General features: G+C 35.7%; 1 protein-coding gene across 1 annotated transcript in view; it reads left to right on the top strand.

Moving 5' to 3' along the window:
- Nucleotides 1-16,321, top strand: part of SGCZ (sarcoglycan zeta) — a gene marked incomplete at both ends in the record, with an annotated part of 532,526 nt that overhangs the window by 445,577 nt on the left and 70,628 nt on the right. The window contains 1 exon segment of the mRNA XM_082483107.1: nucleotides 9,937-10,059. Coding sequence (XP_082339233.1) covers nucleotides 9,937-10,059 — 123 coding nt within the window.

Here is a 16,321-nt window from a genome sequence, read left to right as displayed (position 1 = left end):
AAGTGCTTTTCTTTTTAAATCTTCAGAAAGCAAGACATAACAGTAAGAAAGGTTACAGGGTAAAATCAGGAAGAGAAAAGGTAAGGAACCATTAGGTGACTTGAATGTATTTCACTTCATTCAATTTCCAGTTCCAGTCCAGTTTACCTCAGAATGATAAATCAGGCAGCAGAAAGGTAATTGCACTATCAGCAATTATTTGAGAGAGTACACAGGTGAGAGTTAAGGTCTCAAAGGATGCAAACAGATCAAACATCAGATCTGATTTTAAGCAAAGAAAAAAACAAGGGTGTATTTACAGATAACTGCTTTCAGTAGAATTTCTGGGAAATGTTTAGAATATTCAACAAAAAAGTCAGATTACAAGTCTGACCTAAAGGAAATAAATAATGGTAAATAGAAACAGTCTTAGAGAGGAACGAATGACCTTATGATGTTATGTAGAATGTGATTTTACATTGCCCAAGGAGAAATGCAACATTCCTATTTTGTCTTTGAGTTTCATCTGTGTAATGAAGAAATTTCCTACTCCCCCTCGCTGTCTTGTGCATACTTTTGCTATTTGATTTGACTGTGCTGGTCATTAAGCCCAGCGTGTAGTCAGGTGTCTCATACCATGTATTCTTTTGTCTTTTTTTAACTCTCATTTCTTTCCAGTGGAATACACTCTAAATAATATACTTCAGTTACTTAGTAGGAAACTGGATTTTCATAAATCATGTAGTGGCCATACAACATAACAGTAACCTTCTAGCCTAACTCAGCTAACAAAGGCAATGGAAACATTCGCACTGATTTTGTATGGAAATGTCATGAACAGAGTGCTTCAGTAAGCTTCAGCTTCTGAAAACTTTGTAAATTATTTTTGTTGTAAAAATCAATTGCATCACAGAAAACAAAACAAAAAAAAAATCCAAGGTGGAGGATAATGCTGGAAACTTGGAAAATTCTGTTAGGATTTAGTACTATTCAGGTTGCATTCGTCATGAGGAAGAAAAATTGATAAACTTTCTATTCCCATTCACACTTTGGAGTACTCCGAAATACATTGGAGTTATAATTAATAATTCCCATCAATGAGCTGGACATTGGAGCTTGTCAGTGAAAGCTAAGTTGCTAAAGGCAGCTGTACGTAGAATTTAATATGTCATGGCTATTTACTGGTGTCGCGAAGAAAGAGTCTTGAACACCGGTGGACAGGTACATCCATAGGAAAGATAATGCAATAAGGCTGGTAGCAAACAAGTAATATATATTTATTTATAATTTTATTTCTTTATTACTCCCTTTATAGTTAAATATATTTTGTTTAACCATTGAATTTAAAAAAAATAGCCATTTCTATGTATTTTTATATATTAAAAATATATTTATATCGTATATATTATTTATATATGTTTATAATATATGGATAATATTATGAGAAAAATCAGTCAGGAAATTCATTATACTCGCCACAAGCCTCAATTCAACTATCTAGCTCCCTTTTTGAGTAAACTAAACTTCATGAGATTATAAATAGAACAAAACATGCAGTCTAAAGCCTTACACGCACAATTGGGTGCCTAACATACCTTCCTTTGGCTTGCTTAGCTTCCTTATTTAAGGACCCATATAAGTGATTAAGATCCTATAGCTGAAGTTGCAACCTGTCAGCTGAGCCGCAGGAGCAGACAATACATGTGCTCTTAGCCGTTACAGAAACCAAATAAATGTGTTAACTTTAAGCTCAAGCAACCTTCAAGAAGCACGTTTTACTTTCACTCCTCCGTCTATGTTGCTCATAGCTGATGAAATCCGTGGACAGCTGTCCAAAGGTCTGTTTAGCCATGAAAGTCTCCAATAGAAAATACCATGTGATAGGATAGTAGAAGGAAAAACACAGGTCTGCACTCGTGCAGGTGCAACATCATCTTAGAAGTAACGGAAGAGTGCTGTCTGCTGCGACATTTATACAACTTTCATATATATTTTCATAGCTGGGGTTCCATCATCAAGATGCACCAAGAAGGTGAACTGAGGGAGGGATGTATTCTATCCATTGCGTAGGTGACAGGCAATATTTTATGTGTGTCTTTTCATGAAGTTCCTACAAGTAAATTCTGCCCGGTAGATCGGAATTCTCCTGTGAGCTTCCATTTGACCAAGTCCTAAGCCTGTAATATCACTAGTCTTTTATGGATACCAGTGGGGTCTGTGGATCATGAAGAAGGAAGAACTATGCTACCACCACACCTGTTGTCTGATTCAGATGATTCTACTTCATTTTCTTTGTTCGTATGTATTTCTCTATATGAACGTGTGGCTTATCCCTGTGCCGATAAATTATCTTGACCGATGGTATTATTCACTGTGGTCTGATGCTCAAAAATGTAACAAGCATGCGCATTGCTTCTTCTGGCCTAGCGCTTGCTCCCGTTTCCCTTGTCTGAGCAGGTAATCATTCAGACCAGGAAACCTGAAAGGTCAACCTCTCCTAAAAGTAGGAGCCTCCTGACACCTTCATAGCACGGCCAGCGACTGTTGAAAAGCCCCAGTTAGGGCCTTTTTCGAACTGCCACTTTCACCCTTTTTTGAGATAACCAAGATGGTCCCTTCCCTTTCTCAGCAAACAGAACACAGAATATGTCCTGATTGCCGTGGATGTTTGCTTGTGTAGATGTCTGGCTCTCAGCTGAAAGCTCTCTTTATTCAAATTCCTCAATGCTTCTATTCAGCTGGTATCAGTGCTTCATTTGCATTATTGCATTTGCATTCCCTGAGATAGTTCTGAGACCTCTGGTGGCCAAAATAATATAATATTTAACGTTCCTATGAATATTAACAAAATTTTATCTAGGTGTATATTGCAAAAATACTGATTTTGGACTGGACTGGGGGTTGAATGTTTATTAAAAATGCTTTATCTCTTTTATCTCCAATCTCAGAAGCATCAACACATTTTCATAAAACTGACTTCCCTTGTCATGCAAAAATACCCTGCATTTAATAAATGTTTAAATAACCCATTTTTCATTGGAGAATCAGAAGAGAGTACATCGAATTTCATTATGTTTTGCATTTACAAAGATCATAAGTTCGTGGTCATTCCCTTTGAATTCTACTCCCTATATTTAATTTAAAGTGGTTGATTTCTTGGCTGTTTCTATGTCTGAATTTGTTGTCTGCGAGGTGGACAAGGAAGGTGCTTTAGAAACCAGAGACAACTGCTAGTGTTCATCTACATCTGATACAAGGATGCAAAATGTCTTTATCAACAGAAGAGAAAAAAATGTAACTTCTTGTGCATTTAATATTGTTGATAGTTACAATTCGTCACGCGCCTCGGTTTCAACTTATGTTTCCGTACATTGAGAATGAATGGAAAAGCACTGTAGATGGCTGGAAACAGGCCGGAAGATAAAGCAAAGCAAATGTTATCTTCACCCTGTTGTTAAGGTTTGTGTTACTGTCATTGTTGTTGATAGGAGTGGGAGTGGAGCACTCTCCTGCCGAGAAAGAAAGAACATACGATCTTCTTAATATATAGGATTAAAGGCCCAAACGTGTTATGTGTACAAAAGGAGTAATGAGCAGTATTAGATAATCTTAAAAATCTGAAAACTAAGTCTGTTTGAGTAAGCCTGGGTAAATCTAAAAACCAAGTAATGTTTGGGTGGAAACTGTTGCAATTAGGGGAATTATGACTTTTAGTTTGTCTATCCTGTCTCCACAGTAATGACTTTCTACTTCACTTCTTACGTTCACACATGTCACAGAAGTGTTATTACCTCTATTATATCATTTTCTGGAAAATTGGGAGGGAGGTGAACGTTGTGGAAAATACTCAGGGGAAAAAAAGGACCTAAAACCTGAATGTCCTTTCCCAAAGCAACAAACACGATACGGTGCGTTATAAAGCAAAATATGCATAACCACAGAATTAGGTGAGAAGAGGTTCAGACTACCGTTAGGGGAAATCTGAACTGGCCAGCGGGCTGTAATGACTGTAGATATTCTCCAAACAGTGAAAAAAAAACCAAACACTACACCCCACCCAGGATTAGCACCTATTTCTGCAGCAATAAGGTTTGTTGTAACGCCATTTTTTTGGCCCAAACTGCCTATGCACACTTGTCACAAACGGAAAATTTGATCTCATCTCTTAATAACAACCACCAACAGTTTACAATTCTATCAGTATTCTACAAATCAAGATTTTTACCTGATCGGCACTAAATTATATTTGGTGAACGGAGTGTTTACCCTTCCATCTTTAAAACCGTATCTCGATAATCATATCTAAAACTTAGAAGACCGGTGGGTTCTTGGTAGTCGTTATTCTAAATCCAGGTAGTGGTTATAATTTGTTTTCCTGAATAACAATAAAGTAGTACAGGGCATTGTTGACTTTGAAAAGCAAACCTTTGAAAGCATACAGTCTTCATGGTTGTTATTACTTAACAAGTAAGTCAAACTAGACCCTGTACAAATTCAAAACAGACACAGTTCTTGTCTTGAAAATGAATCTCTATTAGTGTTAATCTGGGTTACAGTACTGTAATTCTCTGTATCCATATTGTACGTACTGCCAAATATTTTCATTTAACACATCTTTACTGTAGCTAAAATGAATAATTTTATGCTTTTCACCATTTTTAACGCCGCTGGTTTAATGATAGTTTTGATCATACAACTGCTGTGCAACAAGCATGTGTCATAAACCGTCATTGTATACAATGTACGGATGAATATGAAATGCACGTTTCATCTATATACTTTAAATGAATGGAATTTCACAGAAACTTGATAACTCAATTGATTATTATACAACGGAAATTACAAGTAAATAATTTTCCTGGACACAGGATGAAAAGAGAGTTTGCCTTGGACTTCCCTCAATCCTGATTAAAGCTATTAAGCAGCTGATTGCATCTCTAGGATGAAGTGGGTCAGTAGTATAGTATAAAGCAGCACAGCTAGAAAGCTTTTCAGATGGGCATGTGTTTTGTAGAAATTACCTTTACAAGCAGAATTTGGAAGATCGATTTTTTCGCGTGTTTCTCTGGACTGATGCAAATACGATTTTCTGAAAAGCAGCTTGGTGGATAGCGTGATCGCTCTGCACCTTCGAGCTAAAATTTTCAAAAGACTTGCTTTGTTCATGCACGATATTCTAAGAGGTGATTCTCATCATTTTTTTAGTAGTAGTGTTAAAGATTCAGACATTTTATGAGACATGTATGTTGGTAGAGTGTTTTTGGAACAGCAATTTGCATTGCAGCTAATAAGATAATACACTAATACATTGCACATGCAACTGCTTACTCCTGTTTCAACTGGGAAATGAGAATGGAACAAAACAGAATTCCATTTTGATAGCATTGATTACTTTGCAGGCAGTTTAACTTTTCAAAATCATTTTCATAACATTTGCGTCTGTTTCTATGTCAGAGGCAAACTTAACATGTATTATGCTTTGTGAGTAATCTCTCAAGTGGCTTCATTACACTTAACCGCTGTTTCAGCAATAAGTGAGCAATACTGAGTGATGCACTGTTAAGTCCTGAGCGCAACGTAATGTGAGAGCCCCTTTCTTTTGGCATATAAAAAAAAAAAAAAATAGAGTTATATTCTGTAATCGTGTTTTGGAATAGATGAATTCTAGGTGTGCTTTTGTACAACGTGATGCAAAAGAAGCACTGAGCGTCTAAATTATATGCGTTTCTCTGTAAAAGGTACAGATGGTTGTTCTGTAAATTGTTCTTCATGGTAAGCTATGTTATCCTACATACATTGCAAGTTTTAAACGGCAGTTTTTGAAACATGGGCTGTCACTTGCAGTGATATATAATGAGTAAGAATTTGGCAGGTCTTTTTTTCTCTTTGATTTCTCTCACGTTTTCCGTTAATCTCTTTTCTTTACAGAATTAACAACTTCCACGCGTGTAAATTAACAGCGTCACAGTCCTTACAGTGCCACTTACTTTTAGGGAGCTAAGCAATCATCGGCCTTTAAATAAAGATGAAACAAGCTAGTATTAAGTTATTTGTGGCTATCCTTTGGTTTCCTGATTCGTAACTATGGTTGCAGGACAATGATAGGTCCGACCTTCTGTCCTTTTTCAGCTTTGCTCTCCTGTCTGTGAAGGATGCTGCTGCTGTTGTCCTTGCTTTGCAACCCGGCGCTATTAAAAAGCAAGTCTCCTGGGCCATGACAATAAACATTGGGAGACTTAAGGGTTCTCCCTCCTCCTCTTCCTCGCCGCAGTTTCCCTCCAAGGGAAACGCAAGCAGCCAGGCAGGGTGCCCGGCAGGCACACCAGTCCCGCTGGTGCCACACCGGTCCAGGTGATGCCACAGCAGTCTGGTATGTGCAGGGGGGTGAGGTACTGAGAACCAGAAATACACTTACTGGGAGGAGGAAATGTCTGCATTTTAGGGACCAGTGGTACCCTGATATCTTGGGCGACGCCTTTTCCTTCTGCAAAATGGAGGAAATAAGAATGCCACGTTTCATATATAGCAGCGTTCAAAGACTTTAAAGTGTGTGATCTTGATTATTGTGATAGTCTATCATGTGCTATATCTGATAATATTTTCTGGTGTGCAGGAGTTTCACATAGAACATTCTGGTAGTTGTTAAGCAACCCGAAACCGTGAGCTTCTTGTTTTAAAATGCAATTCGTGTTTCTTGTTAACTGAAATTTACTTCTGCAACAGAATTCTCACCTCTGCTTTCCAGCTCTCCTGAAGTGTAATGCCTTCTATTCTAAGACCTTAGAATGGAATGAAAGTTACAAAATGTTTGAAAACTAGAATTGTGCAGAAAAATAAATATACAATTCCAGGAGGGCTTTGAGATTTTGAGATCTTGAAATCAAACTTGTCACTACACCAGGAGAAATGACTGCTTCCATTTTTCCCTTAGGTTATTTTAGGTCAATTTTAATACTGCTTTCATAAATTTCACATTAAATTAATGCCTTTTAATTTTATACCTTTCAAATATTTACAGTTAAGAACAAACATTTCCAAATCAAAAGTAAACACTATTCCAAAAGTGTATCGAAATGGACTGTTTGTGTCAGAATTTTTTCCAATTCTGAAAAAAATTTCAAGAGAAGCAGTAAGAAAATATGTGTCAATGAATAGAAAATAGACATTGTAAAAGGCTTCTGTAAAATTTAAACGGTTTCTCTGTTTACCATAGTATGGCTATTTGATTTTCACCTTTCAGTGTATGATTTTTATCAGGGCAATCTAAACAACTTAGTAACGGGCCTGGGATTTTTTTTTTCCCTCTAGAGAACACAGTGGCCAAATATCAATGGTACACAGAGAGGTCTCAGTTGTTCTTCAAACTAATGAAATGGCTAACTAGCAGCATGCATTCTTACTGCATTCTTATTTCAAATATGAAGCTACTGCTTATTTTGTCATCAATAATTTCAGCAATGACTTTGATGTTATCTCGGACATCTGCCTTCAAAGCACAGGGCTTCTGGAAGTACTTATATTCAACAAGACAGCATTGATCCTTTTAGCCTCTGCAGGTCTTCCCATCCTGAACCACGAGAAGCATCCGAGAAGAAACATTGCTGTGCAGCGCTCTCTAAAGAGAGTTACGCTTTGGTTTTACTTCTGTGAACAGTGTTTGCTCATGACTATCGTATATCATTTTGAGCATCGAATCATAGCGGTGCGTGAATTATCAGTGGGTCATATAATCTTCAAAACTCATTGATAAATAATAACCGATAATTTCTGCAAATACTTTAAACCAGTCTGTAATTTATTGTATTTTCTTCCCTTTCTAAATGAATGGAAAAGTAATATCATTTGTTTTATTACAGTTCTTACAGTAATCTGAGTTAAGTGGTCATACCGATTTCACAGAGTAACTGCATGTAATAAACAACCATATGATTTATTTTGCAATGGAGTCGTTTTGCAAAACAACATATAAGCTTAACATATTTGCAAACTAAGAAGTAAAATTGAAAAAAAAATATAAGTTGACCTTCTAATTTCTTCTTGTGTTTCTGCCACTGAACAGATACACAACAGTCTGTTGAACTCACCAGAGGCCTGATAATGCCTCGATCTCACTGGGTTTCATAAAATAAGCATTCATACAACAAATAAATATAAATAGGTATTTAACCGCTTTTTAAAAAGACATCTTTACTTGTGATGGTGCAAAAGGAAAGAGTGTCCCTCCCATCTGTATTGCTAGCATGCATCACTAGCTAAATGCTAGCATTTTAAAGAAATAATTCACGTGTGCCTCGAGGCGACACTGTCAGGGACACCGCCACTGACTTTTGGAAAGTATTCGAGAGTAATGGATGAGTTCAGCGAGACAGCTATCTGTGAGTATATATCGTGATTACAGTTATCCTGATAGACAAGCAGACTTCGTTATACTATACCTTTTATTAGTGAGCATCCTGAAATGTCTGTGAGATAGAGCGCTGATCCCATGGCTACCATCAGGTTATCTGAAACCTATTCCTGTCTGTCTTTACAAAAATTTAGCATTTTTTCAAAATAAAGCAAACAGCCTGATTATCGTATTTAAAACAAAGTTCAATTGTACAGAGAGAGGGAGAAAATACCATTTTACACTTTTACAACAGAATAAACGTGTCTAACTTCAAGAAAATGGGACATCACAAGGTTTTTTTATAATTCCTTTTCATTTTCTTTTTACTTTCATGAACTAAAAATAACCAGAAATATTTGACCTTACAAATGTAAGTTCATCTGAAAGTAAGAGGAATTGTTCTTTTGATTTTACAGCTGATTCTGCAAATTAAGGGCTGCTATGGCAATCCCTCGTCCAAAATTAGTTATCACAGCTTTTATATTTATTATATATTTTGATTATATGCATTAGCACATTAAACTGAAAGCTTGCACATATGGTGTTCTTTACAAACCTATATGCCAGACTGATACACTGAAATGACATACATGCATTTCTTTGCCCATGATGCCTTTCCCATAGCTTTTACCCATATAGATCGATGGATCGTTCCAGATGTATGTTAGAAATCTAAGTAGGGATCAATGAGAAAATTGTCAGATAATTATACCCTCCAATCTTGTCATTTGTCTTACAGATGGTTGTGTTATATGCAATTCATTGCTTTTCAACACCATTTTCAGAACTAAAGTTTTGCTTTCACTGATTAACGAAATAAAATAATTTTTTTCAGAAAAAACTTAGCGGACAAAACATTGAAGAATAAGGAGAAGACCTGTAAATTGAAAAGCACAGTAAATGTAACAGAGTCTTGGTGTCTGCAAACATTTTAAATTGCACCGTTAGATGCAATTCCATAGATCTGTTTGATTTCAGAATTATTTTAGGTTTGGGGAGCTTTAGGCATCGGGAGTTTTGTTTCATAGAATATGAGATAAATCATGATATCTCACTTCATCTTTACTGTTAGTTTTGTTGGATTTTTTAATTTTGTTATTCCGCTGCTCAGGTTTGTGGCAGAACTGGATGAAAAATACCCTTTTCTGCTGTGTTGATTTCTTGGTCTTTAGGGAATAAGCTCATATGTTATCTTTCTTTTTTTTTTTTCTCCATTGGCAAGAAACTGCAATTTAAGCTGAGCAAACCCCAGAAGGTTCTGTCTGAATTTGCATTTCAAGATCTCAAAGTACTTTCTAAATGCTTGTGTTGACTTCCACACGTGACACTGAAATAGATATTTTTCATAGTTATTTTACATTCTATGCTGATGAACAGTATGAAATAGTTGCTCTGTAAATTCATTTAACAGTATTTCATAATACAAATTACCAACTGGGCTTACAGAAAGTCAACTATTTTGTAAAAGCCTCATGTACGCCATGTGTTTTGGGTATTCCACGTAAGCTGATGATTGCTTTTATTCTTACAAAATATATTAGATGAAACATTCTTTTCCTTGATTTCAGGAGCTGACGCTGTGGAGGCCCAGTGTAAGAGATTTGAAGTGAGGGCAAGTGAAGGTGGAAAAGTATTGTTTTCTGCAGATGAGGATGAGATTGTCATTGGAGCCGACAGACTGAAAGTAACAGGTATGGTAATGATAAGGTTTCTAAATGGATGTAAACTTTTTTTTTTTTTTTTTTTAATACCCTTAGTAATAATTAGTCTATCAGTCTTCTACAAAATTTTCATCCACTGGAAAGGAAGAAGTCTTCTCATCATCAGTGATGGCTTGACCAACCAAAAGATATTGCATAATCTGAAAATGAATTCCTCTAAAGGCAGATTTTAATTTAAACTCTGCAGGACCAACTGTGGTAAAAATCACCCTTACCGGAGTGATTTGGCTTTCGTATGTTGCCGTTAATAAAGCATTGTTTTGTTGTATCTATGCCATTTGTTTAGATAATGCCCCTTTGCAATGATAAAAACTACTGTTACATACTATGACCTTTGTTTTTTCTGTACAAATTATCCAGTCTAACTTCCATGTGGATTAAGGGCATGTACTCTGCTTTACTTTAAGAGGCTCAGCTGAAGCGTAGTAAGTAGAAACCTTGTCTTGAATTGAACATTTGTTCAACAGAATAAGAAAAATAATTCTCACTGGTATTTTGCTGTCATCATTACATACATATATTTATCAGTAACGCATTCGATATTAGAAATGTGTTAACTTATTAAAAAAAATTCAGTTACCTGAGTTTGTTTTAGGTCAATGCTTTAAATTTGACTGTTTAATAAAATCTTATCTGAACTTGGGCTGGACTTGAGCCATCCACTCAAATCAAGAATAAGATAAAAACTTGAGTTGCTTCACCAGCCGGGGGTATTTAGCTTTAGGTTAGTCTGTATCTGGGGCCGCCTGAGTTACAGAGTTTGAAATCAACCTGCTAGTTTGGAAGTTCAATTGCCTAGAAAGTATAAGATGGTTCTGGTTTATGATGATTATGTTAAATTATCCCTTTCTGGTCTGTAAAACTAAGAAATGCATTACTAGCAACTTTAAGCCCTTTTTAAAAAAAAAAATTAAAATTAGGTCGTTCTTCTTCCATGTAATGCCAGATATAGCATTAAAATAGATCCAGGAAGTCCAGGGTCAAGCTATGACTGAACTTTCTTCATTAGGCCTTGAGACCGTTGCTTGCCAGTCTGTGTGGGATAACTTTTGTTCCTGTTTCATTCCTATCTGACCTCTGTCCATCTTCTCAAGCCAAACAACCTATTTTGATACTGCTAAACCAAAAGAAAAGGCTTTTGCAAGCATGATGATGAAGTATCCGGTATAATACGCTAAACTGTATTGGTTTACCAAATTTGGAGTTAGGAGAGGGAGATATTAGTGTTTTGTTGAGTCAGCAGCAGTCTTCACAGATAGTAGTTGTACAAGAATTCTACCATACTAAAACCTAAGACAATAACTGGAAGAACACAAGAAGAAAAAAGAGAATCATGCTGAATCCTGCTAGGGTTCAAACTCGATCAAAGTATTAAATGCAGAGAAAGTTAATCCTAAACGTACAGTTGAGATAGGAAATTTTAAAGAGTCTATCATAAGTTAAAAACCAGAACGTCTTACAAATGGCACTGAGGATTAGATTTCCTGCCACTGAGAAATGTAATCATAAGTTGTAGATGTCGTGGTAATTTTTTTTATCAGCCTTCGAAAGCAAAGCACTGCTCAACTGCCGTTAACTCCAAAGTGTCTCAAGTTCCAAAGCACCTGTTGACATCAGTGGTACAGAAAGCAGAAGAGCTAATGAGAATTTATTCAACGATGCTTAGCATGGGATATAAGATTGTTTCTTCTGAAAAGAACAGGATTTTCTCCTTAATTCTAGAAATACACGTGACTGTATGTATTTATATTGTGTCGTGTGTGTGTGTGTGTCCCAGTTTAAGAGAAATTAAAGAGAAATTATTAAAAAAAGTACGTAAAGTCCAGGGAAACCTATGTTAGTGCTGCTTTGATACATTTGTCTGAGTTTCAAGGATTACTGTATACTTGTTGAGTCCCACTGGAGAATCTACCTACTGGAGTTGTTTGTACAAGTAATTGATTTTCCTTCTGTGGCTAATATGAAAAATGAGTCAGAGTTAGGATTAAATTCTCAAATATATTCTTTCATTGAACTAGAAAAATTATTTTAGGGTTAAAACTATAAAAACATTGACTTAAATACTTGCACATATATGAGAAAAAATAAAAATTAAGGCAGCATTTAAATGTCACAAAGAAAATATGCATATTGGAGCATTTATCAGGTTCTGAATGTTGTTATTTAGGTCATGAAGCCAAGTAAAAATTATGTGCTATTAAATAATCTAATGTCCAGTATTTTGGGCTGTTTTTTTAGATAAATATGTTTAGGTGTTTTGTAAGTATAATTTGAAAAAGTAATTTATTTTTTAAAATCACTTTAAAATTATTGTCATCTTTTGTGTTTATTCAAAAGTAATTTAATGAAGTTGGAAGCATTCTTCCTAATCTCTGGATAATCATCTTCTCTTGAAATCAGATTTCATTAGTAAACTATCTTATAATGAGGCTATAAAAGGCTAATTTCAAAATTTTATGCTTTAAATCCCTAGGGCCCAGTTTAGGTTAACCCTTCTATTGTCTTGTTAAAGGAGAAAATATCCCACAGAATGAAGGGAAGAGTATTAGATTTCTAAATGAATGAGCATTTATGAAAGGCTTAGAGAGAATGATCTCAGATCCCAATTTCTGTATCCCTAAAAGTTGTTTTTGCAGCATAAGTACTAATCTGCAGCCAAATAATAAAGCTATAATGAGACATCTATGCTTCACTGTTGACTTCATTCTAAAGCTCAAATTATTTAACATTGATTTCCCAATGGAGACTAAAAGTTGTATGAACCATGCAATCTCAAGTAAAATATTTAAAAAAAAAAAAAAAAAAATCCCCCAAAGGTTAAAAAATAATAATTCTATCTTCACGGATGAATAAAATAACAAAAATCTTTCATATATTAGCTCTTTGAATTCTGTCCAAAAATTGTGTGATACCTTTAAATTCTTCAGCAAACACATGAAAGGTGATGAGTCCCTGTGAGTTGCATTGATCAGACTGCATGACTCGAGATGATATGATGTGACTGATGAAACCTGGCAAGGCACCATAATGTCAAACATCAACCAGAAATCTTTTTTTAGTGTATTTTTCTCAAGCCTGTGTTTTGATAGTCACAGTGCCTTGGGGTGAAATAGGAAAGGAGTTATGGAAGAACAGAGAAAACAAACAATGAATATCAAAAAAGCAAAAATAAGTTGTGCTTATTTGGAGATAAAACTCTCACATGTAGATATTTAAGTGTGGTACAACAATGAAAACCTGATTCTGTTTTCTTGCGTAGCTGTGAATAGTGTCTCTTTGGAAACACTTTACTGTGGATGAGCCCAATAAATGATACATTTTGATAACTAATTTTCTAAAGCATACCCATTTCATGGACATTTATGAACCACTATAACAACGTGGGATTTATTTTATATGATATTTTTCTCAATTCAGAAGAATGCTTTTGTAATGCACAGCTTTAAAAAGCAATCTATCATAAAGCATTATAGGAAACTCTTGATTAATAAAAACTCGAAAGATTAAGCTTACAGCTTCTCATGGATTATTTTTGTAGCATTTTTATTTGTAAATTTTTATATAGGCAGCCTATTCCAGGGAAAAAGGTATAGTAGAAAGCAGCAGGTAATCCAGATATCAGTGTATTTCCCAGATAAGCAAAATATGAAGTCAGAAGTAGTACTTTTTGTTTCAGAGGTACTGCAGCTATATATTTCCCTATTAAGAGTCTCTCACTTTAGAATTAGGCAGTTGGCTGATTTAATTTAGACTTCCTATTCTTCCGTCCATCGTTGCTTTTGCTTTTTCTTTTAACTGCGTTAGCTCTTTTCTCCTTTATTATTCAAGGAAAGAAGAAAAAAGATTCAAACTTTGCTTTGTCAGACAGCTGTTGGAATTGCAGCTGACCAATGCCTCTTCGTGCAGGGGTGTCTCCTGCCATCAAGCTTAACACGTATCATGGAGCTCCGTAGGGAGGGAAGAGAAAGGCACGATGAAGTAAACGTGTTGCCAAAGAGCTGGGAAACAAGCAGGAATAAGCAGCTGAGTTCCTGGTGGACTCACAGGTTCCTTTCTGCACCTGGTTAAACTTTCCTCCATCCCTTATATTCGCCCTGTCCCAATGAATGGACAGCGTCTGTAGCATCGTGGAGTCTTCTTCACTCCATCTGCAATAGCAGAGCAAGAGTATCTGTTTCATTATTACTTCTGTTATTTAAATCTTAATACAAAGGTTTCTGCCCCATGCTTTCATCTCGTATGTCTTTTAATTGCAATATTATCTCTATAAGATATTCTTATAGCAGAACTTGAAAACGTTGTATTGTAGGTGGGAGTGCAAGCATATATCGCTACCCAGCTTTATGCCTGCTGGAGTACATGTGAGAAAACAGATTAAGAAGACCTAGCTCAATACGCGTTTTCCTGAGACACTGCTATGAAAGAAGTCTTCCTCTTTTTTCTTAAACCAAACTTGCAGTTAGCAGCTGCATAAGAAGCACTCAACAAAAGTGGAGGTCACCTAGTTATGCTCTAAGCAAAACACCTACTTTTTTGGACAAGGTAACTAAGGTTTTTTTGTCCTCCTGAGTTTGAGGTGGTTTGCTCAGTTAAGGCTAAAAGCACATTATCATAAACTTTTTTTTTTTTCATTAAACTTACAATATGAAGATTTTCCTTTTTTGATAGGGATTCTCTCTCTGATTTTTGAAGAAGAAACTTCAATTCAGTTCTCACACTGTCTCCTACATGTTCTTCTGATCTATATACTTCATTCAGACTTAGCTGTAGCGTTCTTTATTTAACCATGATTTTATCTCTGACCCTTCTTCCAAGACTCATAAAAACAATAGCGTAACTTGATTTCTTACAGGTTTAGGTACCTTCTTCTAAATCAGTTGTACTTGCACATGTGGCTTTTTTATTAATCATGTCAAAAAAAAGGCAAGGTAAAAATGAATTTGCAAAGTAAACCATGTAGGTCTTCCATCAGAAGCCATTGCTGGTCTGTAGTCAAATCCAATTCTGTTTTCTAGATGCAGCAAATAAGCTGTATCACTTCTTGTAAACAACCCAGTCTAGATTGTTTGGAAAATATTACTCACCTTCCTGGAGAACTAATTTGTTTTGTTTTCTATTACTTTCTTAACTGCTGGCTTATTTTCTTTCATCCCTTATTGCTGCACATCTGTGTTTTGTGAACTGTTTTAGCACAGGACCTGAAGTCCTTTCTGTATAAACCTGAGTTTTGTTATAAGGATAATAAATAATATATTAACAGTAATATTTTTCCTTTAAAAATAAGTAAGAAACTAATTAAAAACTTGTCAGTTAACGATTTACCAAGATTTTAGTAATAGTTCTATAGAGTTCAACTGCTTCCATAATTTATTGAAACACAAAAATTTTCAGATATGTGGAGCTCCGTGTCTGTATTGTGTGAGCTGATATAATCAGCTGAAGATGACTTTGTTTCCGTATTTCAAACATAATAATAGATCTCATCGTGGGAATTGCAGTTGTAATAAGGCTCGTACAGGGTTGCTAGCAGCCACAGAAGAAACGAGAAAGAAGAGGCGTAAAAACTTTACAGACCCTTGTGACCTCCCCTGAGCCTTCTTCCGTGTCAAATAGCAAAGATTTGTAGAAAGGCTGAAGTCAGAGAAGGACAGGAGGTAGCATACTCCAGTTTTAATGGAAATTTTCTCAGATTAATAGCCGGACAGACGTAGGTCAAAGCTACTTTGACACCAGAGCAGTGTCAGGGAAAAATCTGTGAAGGGCTGTGAGTCTCTCTTTCATTACGCAAAAGTATATGCTTATAGTGTGTTCAGTGTGGCGTTGATCAAAGCTATTTACTTCACTGGATGAAAGATGAGAGCCTTGACGTATGAAGGAAGCTTCAGAAGATGCCTACATACTTATATTCTAATAATATCCAGAATTAACATGCAGAGGAGTACATCAGTACCTCGGTTTTGATTTTAAGATTATGCTGTAGGACTGTGAGTCTGCAGGTAATTGAGATATAGAAAGGCCTTCCAGAGTAGTTAAAATGAAATGATAAAGTAGAAATATGGCTTATGGCTATAAAAAGAAAATATGACAGGAATATGAGGAAATATATGTGAATTGCAAATTAGGTTGGAAGAGCAGAAATAAAATATTTATAACAAGTACTGAAATGTAGAAAAATAAATGATTATTTGATGTATGTTGTCATTACAGTAGGCTTAGATCTAGTGCCTTCAGA

The sequence above is a fragment of the Vanellus vanellus genome (assembly GCF_965231255.1).
Source record: "Vanellus vanellus genome assembly, chromosome: 4".
NCBI classification, from domain to species: Eukaryota; Metazoa; Chordata; class Aves; order Charadriiformes; family Charadriidae; genus Vanellus; species Vanellus vanellus.
Note: the sequence above shows the minus strand (reverse complement) of the source record. Positions and strands in the feature narration are given on the sequence as shown.